This window comes from Borostomias antarcticus (genome assembly GCF_949987555.1).
Source record: "Borostomias antarcticus genome assembly, chromosome: 7".
In the NCBI taxonomy this organism is placed as follows: domain Eukaryota; kingdom Metazoa; phylum Chordata; class Actinopteri; order Stomiiformes; family Stomiidae; genus Borostomias; species Borostomias antarcticus.
In genome coordinates, this window is record NC_140240.1 from 19716100 (window position 1) to 19739729 (window position 23630).

The 23630-nt window shown below is 42.9% G+C and overlaps 1 protein-coding gene across 1 annotated transcript in view; it reads right to left on the bottom strand.

Annotated features, from left to right (window-relative positions):
- Window positions 1–23630, bottom strand: part of LOC311311422 (phosphofurin acidic cluster sorting protein 2) — a gene marked incomplete at both ends in the record, with an annotated part of 86132 nt that overhangs the window by 54066 nt on the left and 8436 nt on the right. Inside the window, one exon of the mRNA XM_084441131.1 lies at window positions 8555–8642. Coding sequence (XP_084297257.1) covers window positions 8555–8642 — 88 coding nt within the window. The remainder of the gene's footprint in view (window positions 1–8554; window positions 8643–23630) is intronic.

Below are 23630 nucleotides of genomic sequence, written 5' to 3' on the forward strand. Positions count from 1 at the left end.
TGAGAACAGCCAGCAGCACTGCTGGTCAACTTGTATTCACTGCAAATCTGTTCAAAAGTACAGCCACTGGTACAAAACAATCTAGGGCAATACTAGTCTGGCATGTAGGCTTGATTTGCCATAGACCCCTTTCAATAGATGTACGACCATTACTTAAGAGGGTGAAAGGTCAGAGATCGAAGCATGAGGAGAATGAGCATCATTGCATGATCTAGTGTTTAGCGACTGTCATGACCCTGGACCACAGGGTCAATCATGTGAAACTGCAAAGGTTTGGAATTAAATGTTTTACCTTGCTTTGGAGTGTATATTGAGTAATGCCCCTTGGGAATGGAAAATTAACTAAGAAAGTTTCCAGACCCCATTGCATTCTTGCGGATGCCCGAGGGGAAATTGTTGAATTGTAGGTAAGGGTCGTCAGGTAGAGCTCGTTAGGTAGGGCTCGTTAGGTACGGCTCATTATGTAGGGCTTGTTAGGTAGTAGATATGCACAGTACATGGTGACATAACACAAGTTGGAATCAACCAGGCCAGGTAAAGCCTGGCTTATGTGCGTGGCTGGCTTGTTTCTGTTCAGGACTGGAAGGACGGAAGCTAGTCGTGCCACTGAAATAGCTGTGAATTGAAATGACATGAAATAATATCTGATAAATTAAGGGGAGACACGGTAGGTGAAAACATCGTTTTTCAACGCCCTGGTCAAATTTGAGATTTTGTGCTAGTTTGCTTCCCTAACATGTCTTCTTTCATACTAGTGGTAATAAAACATAAAAAATACGCATTTAGATGTTTATTTTACTTCATTTAGTCCGTTTCCGAAAATCACCAAAAGTTAGCCTTCTTTCGAAACGAGCCGAACCGCGGGCGTTATTTGGACCCGGTCATGTGATATATCATTAGAGAGATCTGGCTCTCGAGTATTATGTTATCGCAACCAATCCTGATAGTTTCATTTGTATCAGCAACCAATCGTGGAAATACAAAGGCGAGTTTGATGCTAAGCGTGAAATCTCATGGGCTGTTGTTGATTTCTGAGAACGTGATTGGTTCAGCGCGTCATGTGACACGTTTCCACTTCCTGATATCTAATCCAAACAATGCCGTCTGTAAAGCGTTCTAAACGTAATAAGCAACAACGACAACAGTGTTTGCCCGCAAGGTTGAACAGAAAACAAGAGAAACTAAATGGAAAGGTTTACATTTATGAGATATAAGGTGCCTATTCGCGCAAGTTGTCATTAGCCGGTGCTAGCATGTCCAGTGAGCAGCAGGGAGATGAGGCTAGCGTTAGCATGTCCAGTGAGCAGCAGAGAGATGTGGCGCGTTTGAATGAGCTGATAACTGGGTTGATTTGTCCTAATTGAGCAGGGACTGGTCTTAAAATTAACATAGATCCTCAGAATAGTGGGTTCTGTAGTACTTTGCTCTTAGAGTGCAGTCTTTGTGAGAAATGGCTATCGCAAAAGTGTCTACACATCGACTCGGCTTCATGATACAACTAGGAATGATGTTGCATTTGATGTCAATGTGAGGATGGTCCTCTTAGCGCACGAGTTAGGGTTGGGGTATGCAGCTCTCCAAAAGATTAGTAAAGTGTTAGGGATCCCAGGGCTTCATCTGAAAACGTATCAGAAACATGACAAGAGGGTGACAAGTAGGCTATTGAAACGTGTTCCCTCTTTCTCTTTCTCTTTCTCTCTCTCTCTCTCTCTCTCTAGCCAATATCAGAAGCCTATACATATGCACAGTAGTCTCCCTCTCTCTACCTGTGGCATTTCTACATGCATCCATAAACTGAACAAATAAACTGTTTTAATTTCAGTTGCTGAAATAGAGAGAGGTCTGGAGTCCTTGCACAGAAGCAGAGAGCAGATTAGGCAGGCATATGCAGATGTGGACCCAGAGGTAGGTAAGCTGACTGCCAATAAATGCAAAATGTTACAAAATTATTACAGTTATTGAGAATTATTACAATAATTCTCAATAACCAGTGTTCAGTGGACAACATGAAGGCGGCAATATGGGGTAGTCTGCTTCACTGATGACAACCCCATGCGCACCAGGAACATATTGTGGTTTTAGGACAGTTTTGGGGACTGCTGCTGAGTGGGTTCTACAGACCAGCTGCTTAGAACAGTTTTGTGAACTCCAGCTGAGTGGGTTCTACAAACTAGCTGCCTAGAACAGTTTTGTGGATAGCTAGTGTGGTGCCATCTGAGGAGTGACTCTGTACACCTATGACGGCGTAGCTTGATGTCTCCTATGGTGTTGCTTTTGACGATGGTTATATCACTTGTTTGTTTGGCAATCTATATTTAGCTTCTATTGGTGTTTACCCTGCATTGTTTACCACATCTTGTCCTGTGTATTTATGAATCAGCTTACTCTTCATATTCATTCATTCATTCATTCATTCATTCATGTTTTCTCCATGTAAAACGCTTAAAAAAACACAAAAAGCTAGATAATCTGTTTTCTTATGCATGTCCTCGTCAAATGTGTCTATCTTTGTCCATGATCTGTTTAACAAAATAATACAAGCTTTCTAAAAGGGAATGTTCTCTTCCCTACTAACATTGTCTCGTCTCTAGTCTCGTCTTACTAACGCCCCACTCGTGGGCTGTACCTTGACGTGGTGAGTGGGCTTCCAACTAAACAGGTCTTGCTTCTCTATACAAAATGTCTACTCCTGGACTATTTTGAATCCACAACATGCTGTGTTATTCAGTTTCTATGTGTTTTCAGATGTTGTGTAATGTTGTTACTAATGATGTGATTGGATATTGTGTTTGTAAATATTGGTTTACAATGCAAATGTATGTTTTTTTACAATACAAATTTTCAAAGGCCGTTTTCTCAAAATGAGTTATTTCTTATTTTAGGGACATCAAAACCACCACTTGAGTACCACCTACATACACCTAACTTTCCAGTTTTGTTCCAATCCATATTCTGAAGGGTTTGGCCAAGGGGAATTTTTAAAATTTAATTCATAGCCTGATTTATATAACAGTTTATCCCTAAAACATGGCGAAAATTGGTCTTTTTATGACTGTTGACAGTATTTTCTGATTTCTGAAGTGAAGAAAAGAGATATCAAAAATCCCCCTGGCCAAAGTTTTGAATAGGGATATGTGAACAAAATGAAACAAGAATTTTGAATCTGGCTTGAACCAATTAAAAAAATGTATGTCCTGAAATTATGCAAATTAGCCATATAATGCCTAATTTGCATATTAATCCATAAGATTTCTGAAAACTTGTAATACAAAAAAGATGCTCCTTAATGTACCTAACAAACTGGGGGAGTTTGATGGTGATACCTATTAAGGATTTCTTTTTCCCTATTCACCTGGGGTGTCTCCCCTTAAGATAGGTCTTGTCGCCTGGACACATCAGTTCCAATGCTTCCAATGCTAATCCAGCACAATGAGAGCTGGATAGCCAGTTATCTCATGACCTCACAATAACTAGCAGCAGCTTCCATAACATTAATGGTAGCGGTCAGTGGCTAAAGCAGTTACTGTAATGTTAGCTATTTTGCTGCAATTGGTTCAACTTCTGTTTCTGGATAAAAGTCATGACTTGCTGTTTTGCACTTCCCTTTAGGTGGTGAATAAGTAGACCAAGACACAGTGGGTTATTTGGACATCTACTTGCTTGAGTCAGCAGGTAGTAATGTCGTTTGTAAATAGTTTGTAAATATATATATATAGGATCTTGATATTATATTGATATCAAAATATGAAAGTAAGGTTAAGTATTTGCCCTTAGAAGTAAATTGTAATTAAAATGGTTCTTAGCTAAGTAACCTAAGTGTAGGCAGACTTGAAAGGCCAATCGTAATAATATCTGGCAAATTAGCATTATATCAGTATCACGCTCATCTACTTATCCCATCTGATCATGGATGGCTATGACTGTGTCCATGATACAGGCAGTGCAAATACATAACATGTCAAGTATAGTGTACAGTAGTATACAGTACTGCAGAGTCAGTTCTCTATTGTATAGACAAGGTGTGCAATTGCTCAAGTGTTGTCAGGTGTTGATTCAAGTGTACAGTGGTGCAGAGTCAGTTGTCTATTGTATAGATAAGGTGCAAGGTGTCACATGTGTGGCATGTGTGCCATTGTTATAATGAGAGTGAGGGCCTATAAACGGACAGTCTTCTTCTTCTGAGCTGCTGGTTGGCAGGGGGCTTCTTCTGAGCTATTCTTTGGCAGGGGGCAAGTGATGTATTGAGCCTCATCATAACAGAATTCTCTGATCTTCTCAGACAGATACTGCTGTCTGGCCATGTCCAGTCCGGGTGGGGCTTGCTCCTGAAGACCATCTTTGGGGGGCTGGACATCAGCGTTGCGGAGCAGCTGACACCTGACTGATGCCAAATACCTAAAAATATTCAGATTGTGATACATTTCACAGGAGAGCATACTGAGACTGGTAAGATTACACCCTGTGCTTCCCGTCTCAGAAAAGCACATTCATCACAGTTTTTCAACACATTTACGTATGCCCTCATTGACTTCCATTGTAGCCCAGTGAGAGCCTGCAGAAAAACTGCAGCTAGCTCAATACTGGAACGATCAGTGAAATTATGGTCTCTATGTTTCAGGTTCATGGTAGAGAGACCACAAATAGGGCTAAATGTCCAAAATAGCACACTACCCCGTTAATGAATCCCAAGCGGATTTGACTTGTTCCGATTCACCGAAGGTGAGAATTCCCTGACGGAGCGTTTCCTCGCCTGGCTTTCTCCAAAACAAAATTAACAACTCCTGGAGCACAGGCGGCTCAGACATGGCGTGTGAGTTACATCCCATTCAGACGTATCACCACACACCACTGCACCCATCACTCAAACCGCGCCTCAACTCGTTAAACACACTGCACAGTCATAACATACCTTTAAAGGAGTAGTAAAGGAAAAATGCATGTTTAGCCCTGTTTTAAGGTTACTTAAGATCATATACAATGGTTCAGATCAAAACGTTGACAAAACTAGCACTTTTGAGAAAGTCTGATAATTGCTCTACCGCCGTTTAGGTCATACAATGGATGTGGATGGGCACCTTGAAAAATCATTCAAAAACATGTTAAACTCTCGATTTCAAAGACAAGAAGCTCACCGAGGGGGTAATTGGTGTCCGTTGGTGTTCTGACATCAAATTCGCCACAAAGTATGAATCCTGTAGGGTTTTATTGATCATTTTATGAAATCCATTGACTTGTATTGAAGCGACCGTTGTAGATGTGTAGATCAAGCCGCAGAGGGGATTCAGGCCAATAGGGAAGCGGAACTACTTACGGTAGCTATTGTTATTGTTTATGTTGCTAGGCTACCTAGTTTGCGGAAGTTTACACACGTATGTGCTAAATAGTTCTATGCTAAATATTTAAAAAAGCCTTTCCAGATGAACTAGAATCTTACTTTATGGAGAATTATATGTCAGAACGCCAACTAACACCTCGGTGAGTTTCTTGTCTTTGAAATTGAGAGTTTAACATGTTTTTTGAATGTTTTTTCAAGGTGCCCACCCACATCCATTGTGTGACAAAAACGCTGGTAGAGCAATTATCAGACTTTCTCAAAAGTGCAAGTTTTGTCAACTTTTTGATCTGAACCATTGTATATGATCATAAGTAACCTTAAAACAGGGCTAAACATGATTCTCCCCTTTACTACTCCTTTAACAGATGCGTTGGAGAGTTCAACTCCATATGCTGGCTAATTTACAGTTATATACAATCAATCTCACATAATCTTAAAAGAAGTGTTGCCAATGCTGTAGCAGTAAAGGGATTAGCCATGAATATCTCAAACACGACCATTGAAGAAACATGATCTGATGCCATCCCTCACCTATACCCTTTGTGGAAGACAATGCCATTATTCACGGTGTTAAAGGCATTTACACTGGTTATCTGAATGTTTCATACTAAAAGAAACACAATGAAGTTAATTCATTAATTATATGGCATATAATGAAATCAATGTGAAGCATTACAGAGCATCTCACGATCACCAGACAACCAGATCAGGCTGTTGCCCATACTCTTGTGCTGACCAGGCCAACGGCAGGTGCTCAGTTCTGTGTTTACAGAAGCAATACAGCACACACTGAGAGAGCGCAGGGTACAACAGCATATCTTCCCCTCTGATCACATCCCACACAGCTCCAGGGAGGGGTTGGAGTGACAGGGTGGCACACTGCGACCCAACATTGACCACATCAGAATGTGGAGAACCTCAGAGCAGGTGATGGTCAGAATAACGACTCTCTCCCACAGAACGGACATCTTGTCTCCGTTTCAGAACGGACATCTTGTCTCCTCTCTCCGTTTCCGGTGAACAAGCCATCACCTAGGAAACTGCTCCAGTAGGCCTCAGCAACTACTGAGCCCCCAGAGGGCCTGTTGAACGTCAAGGGGGAAGATACCTTTTGCTAGCTATACGCACACACAAGCCCTTATAAAAGGATACCCTTTACTAACTATACTCACACACAAGCCCTTGTTTTTCAGCGGACACGTGCAACTTTCAAAACTAACCACTCAACTCAACAAATAAAAATAAAATAAAAGTCCACAATGAACATGTCACCCCATCATGAAGCATCATGGTCAGCATGTACAATTGTTGATTATTTAATGAAATGTTAAAAGCAAATTTTCAGCTAATGATCGTGGATCTCCAGAACATCCAGGAGCTACTGTCCACATTCAGAACACCCATTCTATTCAGAGATCCTCCTGAAGCACCAGCCTCTGAGCGCAGAGCCAATCGGTGATTAGAACAGTAGAGAGCGCCAAATCTGCATTCTACCACCAGATCCCCCAGACTCCCCACCTGACGGCATGACTAACTTGTTCATGCTTAGGCACATATATGACCTAGATATACTCTATCTCTGATCTACGCAATATGATCAAACCGCCTAAACAAGAATCATCTAATTGTTGTTGAGATATAATGACTAGAGCTAGATCTACTCCCATTCAGTTGGGAGAGTATCCCACTCTATCTGACGGTCAGGGACATTGAGCAAACGTCAAGAGGGGGACATCGTTGGATTCCTCTCGGCCTACAGAATATACCTTTGAGAAATTTGGAGACAATTAATGTTGTTATAAGCACAGAGAATGACTGGGGCTCAGGAGCTAAACAAATGTGGATTTGGATTCAGGAAGTAAGCAGGCTCCTGAGTAGAATACAGTTAACTTTGTGAGACCAAGCAAGTATTTTATGTACAAAGCAAAATGTACTTGGCAATGAGAAAAAATAATTATGGAAAGCGCCCTCAGGTGGTGGGCTCTGGTAGATGTGAAGGACGAATGCAAGCGTACACGTATGCACTAGGCATGCACTACTGTACACGGGTCAAACAGATAACCCCCCATCGATTTTGTGGGAGTAGGCTTACTGCTGTCAGACACTGCTATAAGGTCAGCTTTGAGTTCTCCTAAGTGAAATGTTTTGAGTTGGGAATAGTGAGCTGCCACTACAGTTCATGTTCCTCATCTCTTTGGTGAGTTCTGATTGGTTCTCACCTGTAGTTTAACAGCGATCACCACAGAGCTGAGTTCTGATTGGTTCTCAGCTGTAGTTTAACAGCGATCACCACAGAGCTGAGTTCTGATTGGTTCTCACCTGTAGTTTAACAGCGATAACCACAGAGCTGAGTTCTGATTGGTTCTCACCTGTAGTTTAACAGCGATCACCACAGAGCTGAGTTCTGATTGGTTCTCACCTGTAGCTTAACAGCGATCACCACAGAGCTGAGTTCTGATTGGTTCTCACCTGTAGTTTAACAGCGATCACCACAGAGCTGAGTTCTGATTGGTTCTCACCTGTAGTTTAACAGCGATCACCACAGAGCTGAGTTCTGATTGGTTCTCACCTGTAGTTTAACAGCGATCACCACAGAGCTGAGTTCTGATTGGTTCTCACCTGTAGTTTAACAGCGATCACCACAGAGCTGAGTTCTGATTGGTTCTCACCTGTAGTTTAACAGCGATCACGACAGAGCTGAGTTCTGATTGGTTCTCACCTGTAGGTTAACAGCGATCACCAAAGAGCTGAGTTCTGATTGGTTCTCACCTGTAGTTTAACAGCGATCACCACAGAGCTGAGTTCTGATTGGTTCTCACCTGTAGTTTAACAGCGATCACTACAGAGCTGAGTTCTGATTGGTTCTCAGCTGTAGTTTAACAGCGATCACCACAGAGCTGAGTTCTGATTGGTTCTCACCTGTAGTTTAAAAGCGATCACCACAGAGCTGAGTTCTGATTGGTTCTCAGCTGTAGTTTAACAGCGATCACCACAGAGCTGAGTTCTGATTGGTTCTCACCTGTAGTTTAACAGCGATCACCACAGAGCTGAGTTCTGATTGGTTCTCGCCTGTAGTTTAACAGCGATCACCACAGAGCTGAGTTCTGATTGGTTCTCAGCTGTAGTTTAACAGCGATCACCACAGAGCTGAGTTCTGATTGGTTCTCACCTGTAGTTTAACAGCGATCACCACAGAGCTGAGTTCTGATTGGTTCTCACCTGTAGTTTAACAGCGATCACCACAGAGCTGAGTTCCCGGTCGAGCTCCTTCAGGACCAGCAGCTTCTTCAGGGTCAGGCTGCACAGCCTGGGGAAGAACATCAGAACATCAGTCTCCTTCATCAGTTAGAAACACACCAGGACTTCACACAAACATCCCAATATTCAAGTAGATGAATCATAGACAAATTAATCATTTTGACTTTTAAAAGATATTTTATTTGGAATATAGGAATAAGCAATAATTCAGCTGAAGGACTTGAAGTGTGTGTGTGTGTGTGTGTGTGGGTTTGTGTGTGTGTGTGATTGGCTGGCTGCCTCAAATTCCTTTTCCATTTCCCATGAGAGGACATGTGCAGGCACGCGGACACACGTGCACACACACACACACACACGCACATGACCCTGACACACACTAGACCCTGAGTTTTTTCCACACTTTCACAAAGAGCTCAATGCACGTGTACACGTACACGCACACACACACGCGCACACACACACCCACACATACACAAACGTTGAGGTCACAGTCTCTCTGTCTATGAGAATCACATCCTCTGGGTGTGAACAGCAACATGTACAAAGAGAGAACAGAGCACACACACACACACACACAGGCATACATAGACAGACAGACACAGACACAGACACAGACAGACACAGACACACAGACAGACAGACAGACAGAAACACACACACACACACACAAACTATAAAAGAGATACAGTAGACACACTAAACCACAAAGGGAGCAGAGTGTTTTGAGGCGGTCAGGGAGAAAACGTTGGCCTCACTCAGCACAAAGCCAGACCACCTGACTGCACACCTGACTGAACACATTCTGTGATGGCAGAGCAGATAAATAGAATGAGAGAGCGAGGGATGGAGAGAGACAGAGACAAAGAGAGGGAGATGAAAAACTGGTCAAATATTATTCATACTAGTATTATTCCTACAGCACCTAATCTGCAAATCAAAATATATACCCATGCCCCGATAAAATAACATCTTTCTATGAAAGCATATGTTTATGTATATGGTGAGGAGATATCCAATGTCCCATCATCCTATAACTTGCTCAGTTGTTTGTTGATTGCAGAGCTCAACCAAAGCTCTGATAAACCCAAGACAATACCTCCTGTTGGGGACAAATAAAGTTGATTTAATCTAATTGACGTGCCACCTTTCCACTAAACCTCTCTCCTATCTTAGTTATATTTCAACAAAAACACACGAGTGGGAGTGCTTTATCGTGGTTATTGGCACGGCTGTGATGTGGCATAGACACAACCTCGAGTGTGTTATTGCATTTATACCACCACACTGCACTGTTGTTAAAATAACAAATAAAATAAAATATTGCTTTGTACTGTTCAATTTCACTAAATCGCGTCGCTTTCATTGCCATCCGCAATTTTTACCATTGATACAGGCAACCACGATGCAATAAGGCGGAGTGGTTTGGCTGTTGGTATATCATGGTTATTGACACGGCTCCGAATGCCTCTTGGCCAATCACAATGCGCGGTCGGAACTAGCTGTTGTACCAAGGAGTTTAAATTCATGGCAGACCTGTTTCCTCTTCTCGCCCAGCTGCCTTGGCAGGCATCAGAGACCAACATGGACACCTCACGCTAGTGGCGCCTCAGAGGAGGAATGCTTCATTAGCGCGGCTGGTAGAACAGGTGCGCACCAAGCCTGTCCCCAGGGAGACGTGGGAACGTTCAGAGGTAAAAAAAAAAAAAACTAAACGAAAGACTTATAATGCGTTACTGTGAAGCAATCAGCCACAAGGTGTGCAAGCATAAACGCACACGCGCACTCACACACACACAGAAACACACACACACAAGCGCACACACACACACTCACCTCACCAGAGGGTAAACACACCCCATACAGCTCCAGGCCTGTTAGATAACGTGCTCTTTTAACGGTCATATAAGACAGGAAGTTGAAGTATTGTCAAATACCGGTCCTGACAAACAAGGCGTTGTATTGAACCCAATACTAAAACCCTTTATTTACCTCTCCCTCACCCATGGACATGTCTGAACATTCACAATTACTGACTGTTGATGGAGACTGTTTAAAGCAGACATGTTCTCCAGGGAATGGTATGTAGGACATAACCTGATGTGCCAGATAGTTTGCTTTGCATAACCATCTGGGGACTCTCCGTTGGAAACTGTTTGGAAAAAGGCAGGCACTTTCAAAAATATTTGGCAGGTGATTGGGTGAACCATCTGTCTATCACGCTCTAACTTCAACCGCTCCTCGCTGTCATCACACCTGAACCTGCCCAGCGCAGCTGTTTGTATTTACTCTTAGAACGCTGAATGGTGAGATGGTTTTCCGATCTGGCACAAACGGATGTGGATGTACAGATGTACTCTATGGAGAGTATCCAGACTGATTTGAGAGAAACCGAATGTGAGCCGGCAAGATCAGGCTGGTCTGACGAGGCTGTGTAGGTCCCAGCTCTGTGGCGTAGGGTAGAGTGGGAGGGTAGATGCGGTGGTAGGAAAGACAGAAGGCCAGACATATTCAGGCATGACAGATCTACCTATTGATTATGGTTTCTGCCCCCCGGAGAAAATGCTCTGGGAGTTAATGGGAAAACTAAAAGTGCTTAATTACACTGTGTGTGTGTGTCTGTGTGCGTGAGTGAGGGAGAATATCTAGAAAAGCTACTGTAGTACATGCATGTACACAGTTCAGTCCACACACTGGAGGACATTTCAAATATCCAAACTTAAACTAAAAGAAAACCTTAATTCGTATACAGCACTGCGCATGCGCACACACATACCCTGTCTTCTTGGATCCCATTCATAAATTGTACCCATCTCTTATTTGTGGAGAGGGGAGCTATTACACTGGAGGGACAGAGGGAGGAGGATTTTGATTTGCTGGAAGGGCAGAGGGAGGAGGATTTTGATTGGATGCCTGAGCGATCAGTCGGGACCCTGCTAACTCTCCTCTCCGCTGGGGCGTCTGAGAGACGGTACAGACTCTGGAAATACAGACACCTCGCTCTAAAATGGTTCACATCTGTATATTTTCACAAAAGCACACGCGTCACATTCAACCAGGCCAGGTCCAGCCTGGCTTATGTGCGTGGCTGGCTTGTTTCTGTTCAGGACTGGTAGGACAGAAGCTAGTCATGCCACTGGAATAGTTGTGAATTGAAATGACATTAAATAATGTCTGATAAATTAAGATAGGTCTTGTCACCTGGACACATCAGTTCCAATGTTTCCAATGCTAATCCAGCACAATAAGAGCAGGATAGTTAGCTCATGGGCTCACTACAACTAGCAGCAGCTTCCATAACATTAATGGTAGCGGTCAGTGGCTAAAGCAGTTACACTGATGATAACATAAAGTCATCCCCACCGGGAACCCCGGTCTCCTGGGTGGGAGTCCAATGCTCTCACCACTACTCTACTTGTGCAATGGAGATCGACGGGTTGGTTTTGGTCCTTCTTCCAGTCCCTAGTGTGGGTTGGGGTTAGAATATGGGTTGGGGTTAGGACAGGATCTGATCTATAAGGCAAGGGGTAAAGGTTGGAGTGAAAGGATGAACATGTGGAGGTTTGGGGTATAGTCCCATAAAGTCATCCCCACCGGGTCTTCAACCCCAGTCTCCAGGGTGGGAGTCCAATGCTCTCACCACTACTCTACTTCTGCAGTGGAGATCGGCGGGTTGATTTTGGTGTCCATCTTGATTTTGGTGTGCTGGGACTACTGCCTCTTGTGGTGCCAACAGAGAAATGCACGCCAACATTGTCCACAGTAACGGAGGGAGGGATGGAGTGATAACCGGACAAACGCTATACTAGGTGCGCTGGCTTACAGCCATGCACAAAAAAGCATCAATACATTAAGCTCATTCCTCCACCTAAAGCTGTGCCAGTCAACAGTCAGTCTTATCACCGAAAATAAACCACATGTAGGCGTAGAGCGACTGGTGCATCACATCCCATACAAAATGAATTACTATAGGATTTGAAGTGTCCTACTCCCATTGTAATGAGGACTGTCTGTCTATAATGCAGTAGCGTACTGTGGGGTCTTGCACAGGGTCTTCTCCGACATTGTTATTACTCCCAATGCCCCCCAACCCCCCCCCCCCCTCACACACACACACCCCGTACACACTAGTCTGGGCCCTGGGGCCTGTCTCGTTCGGTGTTGTTTCGCCAGTCTAGAGCGGAAGCGCAATGACGCATCACATAATCTTCCGGTCTGGACCGGAAGAAGAACAGTTGTTGTAATGTTTTTACTGTAGGCTGCACATGGTGAAGTTTTGAGTAGATAACATTTGCGATGGCATCACCAGGCATAACACTGACAAAAATGGTAAAAGAAGATGCGAGGAGAACTACCGGTTAAGGAAAAATAAAGCAAGGGGAAGTAGGAGGCGGGCTCTACAGGCTCGAGCTGGAAGAAGGGGCGGGCTTAAGGCAGTGAAGTAAATAGACACCAGGCTCTTCTCCCCGAGGAGAGACTGGTGACGCGAGGCTAGTACACACACACGCAGATAGGGAGAGAAACTATGCACGTAGGGGCCAGTGGCGTCTGGTGGGTCCAAGAACCGGGTAAGCCAGGACCAATGAAGCACGCACGCGCAGTGCGCACGATTTTTTGGGGGGTGCGCTTTCAAAGCATGCCCTGATGAGTTTCACAGCACCAGAAGGGCGCTGAGCATTGGCATTTATATGTAAAAACATACAGGAAAACTATAGTAGCCTAGGCTTCTGATGTTTGTTTTTTTAACACATCAACAAAGGCCAATAATTTGAGAGCGAGCGAATAAGAGGGCAATATTTAGGCCGAAACAACAAAGCTTTTAGGGACACACTAAATAAACTACAGAGCCATTATATGACAACAATGGCCAAGCACCACGAAGAGGAATGACAGGACGATAAAATACACCCCCTTAGGGCACAGCAGCCTACTCCCCTACTTCACTAATCAGTGTTTAGGCGGAAGCGCTTTATAGTAACCATCCGTAATAAGCGTTAATTAATAAATAGGTAATAAGGACCGTATACGTCCTTATAAGATGCTTATAAGACATTATTATGTGTTAATAAGACTATATTAATGTTTAATAATAGCATAATAAACACGCGTATAGATAGATTATAGACGTTAGTTAATAGGTAATAAGGACCTTATAAATCATTATAACATGCATATAAGACATTATGCGTACATAAGACTATACAAGTGTTAAATAATAGCATAATAAACACGTTTATTGTTACATTATAAAACATTTATAAGCACTTATAAGAAGCTTGTTAACTGTTTATAGACTGCTATTATGCACTTAATATGCATTTATTAGCAGTTAATTATGCACTTATTATGCAATTTTGCAGTAGTGGATCTAAAGCGAGACAATGCATTATTAAGGTTAATAAATCCTTTATTATGCACTTATTAACAGTTAACTATGCAATTTTGCAGTAGTGGATCTAAAGCGAGAATGCATTATTAAGGTTAATAATGTCTTATAAGCATCTTATAAGGACTTATAAGGTCCTTATTTAAGCAATAAACCACGAGAGGCCGTGTGTTATAGTGATTTTATAACAGCTAGGGGGCGTTGTTAGGCACGACGTAAAGCGGAGTGCCTAAAACCCCCCTAGCTGTTATAAAATCACTATAACACACGGCCTCGAGTGGTTTATTGCTTTTATACAACGTTTACTACAGCCATTAGTGTAAAATAAACACACAGCAATGTAAAATATTAACATTTATTCAAAACGAAGCATCATTCCCTCAATTCCGCCGAGCAAAATAGTTCCCCTAACAAAAGGGTTGCCAAGCAACAACAACAACTACAATGCATAGGATCAAATGGGAGGCGCATTCATACTGAAAATGGAATGATATGCGGTCCCAGGTGTGTTACAAAGTATTTTAACACGGCTTCCAGCCAATTAGAATCAAGAACCAGAACTAACCGTTGTATAATACCTATTAATTAACGCTTATTACGGATGGTTACTATAAAGCGCTTCCGTTTAGGCTACTAGTCCACTAGGCTACTAGGCGTATTAGCCCACCGCTCCAGGTCTTGATTTGGTCTTGATTTGATTTGGTCTTGACTTCCGTAAGCTAGAATCATTTTATCTGGCCTACAAAGTTAAGTGAATAACGCGCTAGTAAGACCGGTGTCAACGGGCCGTAACGTGGACTGTATTTTCATGAGGACTGTAGGGGGCGACGGAGCACTACCAAAACGCTGAACACGGATGAAAATGAAGCGATATGGCCGAATACAAGACGCATTTAAGTCAAAAACAGTCTGAAAGTCGATCTTTCACTGAAAGAAGGCGCAAAAAAATAGTTTTATTTGGATTTGTATGGGTAAGCCAGGTTTACCCTGGCTTATAGGAGCAGTCGCCACTAGTAGGGGTACCAATAATTTGCAACACTTGGAACAATTGAATTGTTCCTACCAAAACGGAAACAACTATAATTCCACACCAAAACGAAGTCCATCACGACAACTCAAACACCACAATGCCTTTTATTAAACTGAAATATCCCTGCCATCTCTGGGCTACTGATAACATCGCATTCATAAGCCATCGTTCTGACACCATAATAAGGGGAAGCTTTTGTCAACGACATGCAACAACAGGTCCTTATCTCTCACATACGTAGGTGTAAAACATCTGTAGCCTGGCCAGCTCTGAACCCCAGCTCTAGTGCGCTCTAAGAAGCTGTAAGCTTGGCGCATTTCAGCTACATTCAGCTTGCCGGTGGACACGCACCCTAAAGCTGCAAAGCAGGACTCACCATTTCATTAGGTTTTGCTAGCCGTTAGCCGGTCGTATTGGCCAAAGTTAGTTACTTGAACGTGCCTCAAATCCCTTGTCTGGCTGTGTTCCAGCTTAGGTTGCCTTCTGCAACTGTATCGTAGGGGAAACACTGCTGCTAGCCTGTGTAATATAACGTTACTGTAGCCTACCTAAACTTGTTTCAATCACAAGAACGCAACAGGTTTACTTTTTGTAGTTAGTGTGTAACATTAGTTGTCACACCAGGTACGGTGTGTGCGCTCATGTAGGCGCATAAAAAGAAAAAACAGAAATAGTCCAAAATAAACCAAATCCTCCTCCATACTGTTAGCGGCCTGACAGTAGAAAAACAGATGGTAACGGTTCTCACGAGTCTGGGACAGAATGGAGCCAAACGAAACTGCCTTCGGCCCGACAGTGGAAAAACAGCTATAGTGTTTGATGTTCTGGGACTTGTGGTGGCACAATCAGTTTGACACAGTTAATTCATCTGCAAAACAGACTGTACATTTCTTTAAAAAAAAACTAAAACATTTTGTTCCCATGGGATCTCTCCCGTCTCTTACCTGGTAAATACATGCAAAGTATAGCCTATAATGGGTAATTACTGAGACACATATTGTAGGTATTTCAAAACAGGAGTATTTAATATGTTCAATTACTGCACATAAATTCAATAAATGGCATAGGACCACCAGGTAACCACATTTTACATAGCTTCTATAACATCCAGTGACAAAAACTGTCCATAACACAAGTTTTGAACTCATGCGTTTTGTGGGTTTTGAAATTCCAGGGTTTTGAACTCCCAACGTTCAGCATGGTAAGCCACCGGAGCTCTTGAAAATTAATGGTGTCATAGTCTTTTGTTTTGATGTTCTGGGACCCCTGCCTCTAGTGGTAGCAACATATAACTGCAGGTCAACAACGGACTGCAGGTCAACAACGGAGGGGAGGGAGAACCCGACATTGGCTCTTCTAGGTGCGCTGGCTTACAGCCAACGCACAAAAACAAAAGCTTTGGTACATGACCGCTTCCAGTAAACACGGCCAATGTCCAAAGGATATGTATCAGATGACATGACGTGGATCGTTTACATAAATCCTTCCATCATCTTATGCATGAACTAGGTTTTTATTTCAACAACACGGTTTATTAATTTGTTGACCGCTGCTGCTACCATATTCCTAGCCTTTGATCATGACCATAAGCCCTGTCTGTGTTGATGGCTAATCTTCTGTGAGGGCCTTATTGCCATGTTAGAAACAGGTTGCTGCTTCCTGAGTCAGACCAATGCTTTAAGGAGATTATCTCTGATTGGTCTAGCTCATCCCATTCCAGCACCAAACGGAGACGCACTGTTCTTAATCCGCCCACTGGGTTAGGGTTAGGGGAGGGATTGGCTTTTAGGCTCTGGAGAAGGGGCAAAAGGATCTGTTGATGCTGCTGAACCGATTGGGCTATATAGAGATGAAAAGTTTCCTCTCACCATAGAAGGCATATAACTAACTTCGTCTTAGTTATTATTTATTTATTTATTTATTCATATCCATGTATAGCATGTACATAATCCATCCAGACCGATATCTATTTTATCTTATCCCTATCTTTATGCTGTTTAAAGAGTAATTTGTAAATTTGTCATTTGTATATCGAGTACTGAAGTTTATCTACATCAAGCATAATCTTGGAGCCGGCAGCAACATTTCACTGTGACTGTACACCGTACATTACATGTGACAAATAAAGGAATCTTTAATCTTGAATAACTCTTTAAGGCCTCAAAATAAAGTCTTGACAATGTATTTATACTTCTCTAGTTAGTTTATATTTCAGTTCTGCGAACCCAGGAAGATGATAATAGCAAATGTTAGGAGCTACCTGGCTTTATTCTGCAGTTAGGGTTGAGTGAACTGTTGTGCAACACAAACACACCTGATGAATACTTGGAACCATTCTAGTTGAAATGTGTTATGTTGTTATGAATATAACTGTCATGGAAATGTATGTGTGACACTTCGGGTTGTCGTTTTTCTACACCCCTTAACAAACCACTCTCTCCTTCACTGAAAGTTAATAAAATGGCAGAGGAACATCAAAGCTAACAATTTATGCATACCCTAAAATGAACCTTACAACAAGAATGAGTAGTTGCTGTCACAACAAAGAGACCAGCGGTAGCGTGAAAATGGATAGGAGAGCAACGTTGATGATAAGAACCATGAAAGCCAGTTGAGGCACCAGTCTAGCGAGATCCAAGCATCAAAGAACAACCAGCCTTTAATGACAAAATCAAAATCATCTCCACCATCTTCACAGTATAACAGCACTTAGCAATACCTGGAAGATAAATTGCAGGTTGTGTTGAATATGATTTCACAATTTCTCTCTATAATAATAGAGAGAAATTGTGGAATAAATATCTGGAATAAGGTTAATATAATATGTGATAGACCAGCAAGACTTTGGTAACCTTCGGAAAGACAAGTGTTATAAGTTACTCGCCTGTCACACTGTGGGTGATGGTGACAGTGAATATTTAACTGTCCGTGGGGTGGGGGAGTTACTGCACAACGCCAGCCATCACTCACATCTACAAATCAGAGATACTTAGGAATTATACCCCTCTATTATACTGCCAGACACAAACTCGCTGTGCAGCCAGTGCCCTGCGCTTTGCAGTCCCTAGTAATCGACTCAGTCTCTGTGATGTTATTCCCGTGGCACGACACTGTACATCACATTACAGTCATTTAGCAGACGCTTTTATCCAAAGCTACTTACAAGGATTGCATTTAACGAAGGTAGTCAATGTACTACTACTCATCAGAACTCACAAGTGCATCTCCTTTCTAAAACAAGTGACCAAGAGCATAGTCCAGTGCTGAAGGCAAAGTGCAGAAGTAGCAAAATACGAATACAATAGGTGCTTAGGAGGGAGGATCCTGGTGTGCACTGCCAAGGCAGGTCCGTCAAATGTGAGTTTACCACGGTTAGCTGAGTCACCACAGACACAGACTGGCTGCTGCTTCCACGTCGATCAGCGCAGGCTCACCTTCAACTGGCACACACACCCAGGAGCAGGAAGTGACTCAAGCAGGAAATGACACAGATTGGGACACAATCTTGCACTGGGCCTGGCCGTACATTCCAACAGGTCGAACTTGAAATACACATCTAGGACAAAGGGAGTGGACTGGGCTTGATTGCTCATATGTACTCCTCACTTGATTGAAGCCTGTTGTTCAGAGGCTAGTTGACAAGAAGGAGGAGTGTGTAAAATTAACCAATAGTTTATTACAACATTTACACACAAAATCATCATCTTCCACTATAAAAGCAGATAGGCTAGAATCAACATAGTCAACAAACAAATAGTAAAACAACCATTATCATCATGTAAATCGCATTATCACAATATATAAATAGCAAATAACAATGCACATCCTTCAGTCAAGTGAGGAGTATATATGAGCTGTCCAACCCATGTGCTTTATTCACTGAGGAAGACACTTGTCGAAACGTTAGTGATACTGTGCACCATTAAAGTTTTCTTAAAGAAGATCCGTGTGCTCCAGTCCACTCGAAAAATAATCGTGCAGCCCTCAAGGTTATCCTGCCGACCATCCCCTGCGTGCCCTACTCCATGCAGGGCAGCCAACATCAGCCCTGCCGCTCCTCCTCTCCATAGACCCAGAACGAGAATCTGGCGGTCCACTGACGACATTCACACAGTGACTGACCAAAATCTCCTGCATGCAAAGCAAAGTCTTAATGCCCAAATGACAACACACAGCTTTGCATCCCCCCAGCCCGGGCGGCCGGACTAACAGGCTAGGCCCATCGCTTCCGCCACAGGACCATATCTGCTAGCTCCGCACTGAAAACCAGAGACGTCCAGCAAAGTGATCGTTATAGATTTCTCTCCCTGTCCATGTCATATATGTTCATGTCATATCTATCCATGTAATATCTGTTCATGTCATACCTGTCATATCTGTCCATGCCATATCTATCTATGTCATATCTATCCATGTCTGCACACACACAAAAAACTTATGTGAGGTCGGCCGTTATGTTAGCAGGTGGTCCCTATTGATCAGTCAGCAGTTTAATCTAGACAACGTTTAATTATGGAGCGGCAGCACAGATGGGAGCTCTGTGGTCATGTTGGCTGAGGATTTCGGGACTGGGTCTAAAATACTCTCTCTCTCTCTCTCTCTCTCTCTCTCTCTCACACACACACACACACACACACACACACACAGAGTTAGGCCTGGATTATTACACTAATGCCTATTCACTGAAAAAAATAATACATTTTCCTCCGTTTGCGCCTACAGTAGCAATTACACTACCCCGGCGAAAACCACCCTCGAATTCGGAGGCCTTGGAATACGCCCAGAGCTGTGTATTCGGGCTAGAATTCCGGAGCTGTGTTGTAGTAGACTGTGCCCAAACACCTGTGTTATTGCGGTTCGTTTTCGCGGCTCAAATATGTAACCATGCAAATACACATTAGTGTAATAGCCTAAGACACCCACCCACACACACACACATACACGCATGTCGTTTTCGTCACACAAAGAATGTCTGGGAACTGAATACCACAGTGTGTAAGCCCATGGATACTGGAGTGCACTATTTCATCCTGTTTCCTGTCATCGGTGGGACAGTGAATTCCATAACCCTCCCCCAGGCCTCTCTTCACACTGCCCCCCACCCCCCCCCCCCCCCCCCAGCAGACGCCACAAAAACACAGAAGAACGGATGTCACATCCTGAATGGAGAATGGTGTTGGGGATATGGAGGGAATTGTGTTGGGGATATGGAGAGAATGGTGTTGAGGATATGGAGAGAATGGTGTTGGGGATATGGAGAGAATGGTGTTGGGGGTATGGAGAGAATGGTGTTGGGGGTATGGAGAGAATGGTGTTAGAGATATGGAGAGAATGGTGTTGGGGATAGGGGGAGAGGCAAACAATTCAATGCTGTCACACACGCACAATCATTCACACAACGACACACACACACACTGAGGACATGTTGGAGGCAGTTTCCATGGTGATGTTATCATCACACTGAAGTGCCATGTCACACTTTCCAAATGTTGTGCTTAAAAGAAGAACTTGTACCTGGAACTTGGAAATGGCTGACTAGATATTTTCTCTCTCTCTCCTCATATTTGTTATGAGTTCTAACTAGTGTTGTCACGATACCAATATTTGACCTGCGATACTATACCAGCCAAAGTATCACGATACCAAGTAGTATCACGATACCGCAGCATTTACATTTTTATTTTATTTTTATGAACGTGCAATGTATTTACAGTACATTACAGTACAGTGTAATCACTTTATACGAGTGGTGCATGAATAACATGCATTTAATGCATTAGATTGTAGCTCTACAGGTAAGTAAAAATATAGTATGCATATTATGAATTATTCATATTAAATATTTAAAACACATATCTAAAACAACTACTGAATCAGCCATGTATACACACAAGTGTAGTATCACCAACCACCAGTAAAGGTCAGCGGAGGGCCACTGGGTTGTGGTTGATGGCAGTGATATCAACATGCTTTATCTAGCTTTCACTTTTGTTCAAGTCAAAACCAGAACAAATGACCAAATGTCAAGAGGTGGATATCATTGGATTATCATTGGATTCGTCTCAGCCTACATAATCTAGCTCACATTATTTTAAGGAGTTTGGAGTTGGAATAAGAGGATGACAATTTTCATTCAACAGCTGTGCATGACGACATGACAGCAGGTAGGCTAACGTTACTTCATTAGCTAGCCAGCTGGCTAGCTTTGGCTGGCTAGCTAACAACAGCAGCACACACTTTAGCTAAGAGGTTTATTCATTCATTTTTGTAATATTACCTAATGGCAAGAACACTGCTAACGTCATACTAACCAACTTAGCTCGTCTGTATTCCAGTGCAAGGTCTGGATGACGAGATTCTAGATGCTTAATTAAGTTTGATGTGTTCTTTTGCCTATACGGCATTGCTGCATCGCCTGCACAACGCACGGCCATCATCTATAGCGTTTCCTTGTTTATCTGGTTTAAAACCCAAATGTGACAGCGGCTGGTGATTTGGTCCGCAACTCGGCAAACCCGGAAATGCGCTAGAGGGCAAAATAAATCAAAAAACGTTTTTTTTCGTGTTTTTTTTTTTTTTTGTATTACCAAAGTTGAAGTTGTGAAGAACCCACTTACTATAACAGACAACAGTTTTAGGTTCACGAAATACGTATAATTAGTCTGCAAACTAAGCTCGTTTTTAGCTGATTTCGAGCCGGGCTTGGGGGCGGGCAGATCGATTAGCATGATTTGGTTTAATTGGCTATTGCTTCCGGGTTCTCCGCCCCCAACCCTTCCCCAACACGCCGGCTTTGTTTACATTCAGAACCAAGTTAACCATGAATGCTACAGCTTTTGCTAAAGAGAAGACGGGGATGGCATCCAGGGCATGGAAAGAGTTTTAAGAGCAGCTAAAACTCCAGCAGAGCAGGACTCGTTCGTACACGGAGTTTTATTCTTGATGAACCGTGATACAGAGATGACTGTATCAGCAAAGCAAGTTGCTACCAAGCGTCGAACGACGTACCAGATTCACACCACCGCCAAGCATTCTGCTTTGCTTTGGGGTAAGCTGATCTTTATACTATCTGTGCTGTTTACATTACATTAACGTTAGTCGTTTAGCAGAAGCTCCTTTCTAAGCAAGTGACTAAGTCTAGCTAGCATAACAAAGGCACTAGCACTAACAAAGGCTAGCTAGCTAACGTTAGCTAACATGCTAGTTAGCTGAGCTAGCCCTTTGTTCCTAAACTAGCCAGCTAGTCTATTTAATCAACACATTCTGGTACTATTTTATCTATATGGAGTGCCAGTACTGTGGGCAATAGTTGAATGTACTTTCTTCCTTCTATTCTATTGCAGTTTTGATGCTGAGAGACCTGGCATGGTTGTGGCCAGAGAACACCGTGATGCACCAGCAGTTGAGTTTCAGCTGCTGTGCAAGCCTGATGTCCTGCCCCCCAGAGAAGGTCTTCTTGTGCAAGCCCCACCCAGACTGGACATGGCCAGACAGATGTATCTCTTTGACAAGATCAGAGAGTTCTGTTCTGATGAGGGACGAGACGTCACATGTCCCCCGCCAAACTCCACAGCAGCTCAGAACAAGACTGTCCGCTTGTAGATTCACTGCAGATCATCAGGACGGACAGCACTGCAGGAGAAAGGCCACAGCCTTTCCTGTTTGTATACTGAAGCGTTGCTAGTTCTCTTGCACAGACTTGCCCACACTTGCACAGACTGCATTGTTAGAATATTGAATACTGAGCTGAGTACTGTTGTTATTACCTTGAGTATTGAGCTGGGGACTGTTATTACTTTGTTGTACACTTGATCACAATGAACACTATGCACCTTGTCTATAAAACAGACAACTGACTGTACACTTTAACACTTAGACTGTTGCCTTTTTTTTGTACACTTAACTACTTATGCTTGTACTTTATATCATGTATGTGACAATAAAGAACGTTAAATTTGAACTTCATCTTATATTGTTCTTAACTGCATTCACAACACAAGATTAATACTGACTCAAAGAGTGTGGGGTCATCAGTGAGAGAGCACCTCACTTGGCAGCCACTCTCAGGTAATACCCCAAGTTGACAGCCACTCTGACAGATAATGACAGATCGTCCAGTGGGGGAGTGGCTGGGGGAGGGGTTACCAGGCTATTGTTCACGCCCATTACCTGGCAGTCAGAGGTGTGAAAATGTTGGAGAACTTTGGAGGGAGATTTCTCAGCTAAGTTGATTTGGCAGTACTAGCATTCAAATAAGCATATATTCTTCAAATATGTTCAGATTTCAATGTATGAGACCTCATTTGAAAGCTTACAATCTGCACTTTCATAATCTGTAAAAAACTGAAAAATGAAAATGCCTAGTTGAGGACCAAATTACCAGCGGCGGTCACAAATAGTTCCATATTAAACTTTTAGAGTTATGTTTCTTCAATAATGTTACATTTGATGGTGCGGACTCGGAGCTAGGGAACGCTTCTGACATTACGATAGCCTACTGAGAACAAGACTGGCTCGCGCCCAGAGATACACAGATAACGTCAATTTGTGACTGCGGAGTTGCATGTGTGCGCAAGCCAACACATTGGGAGCTGCCACAACGGTGTCGCGAGCCAGTGACTGGG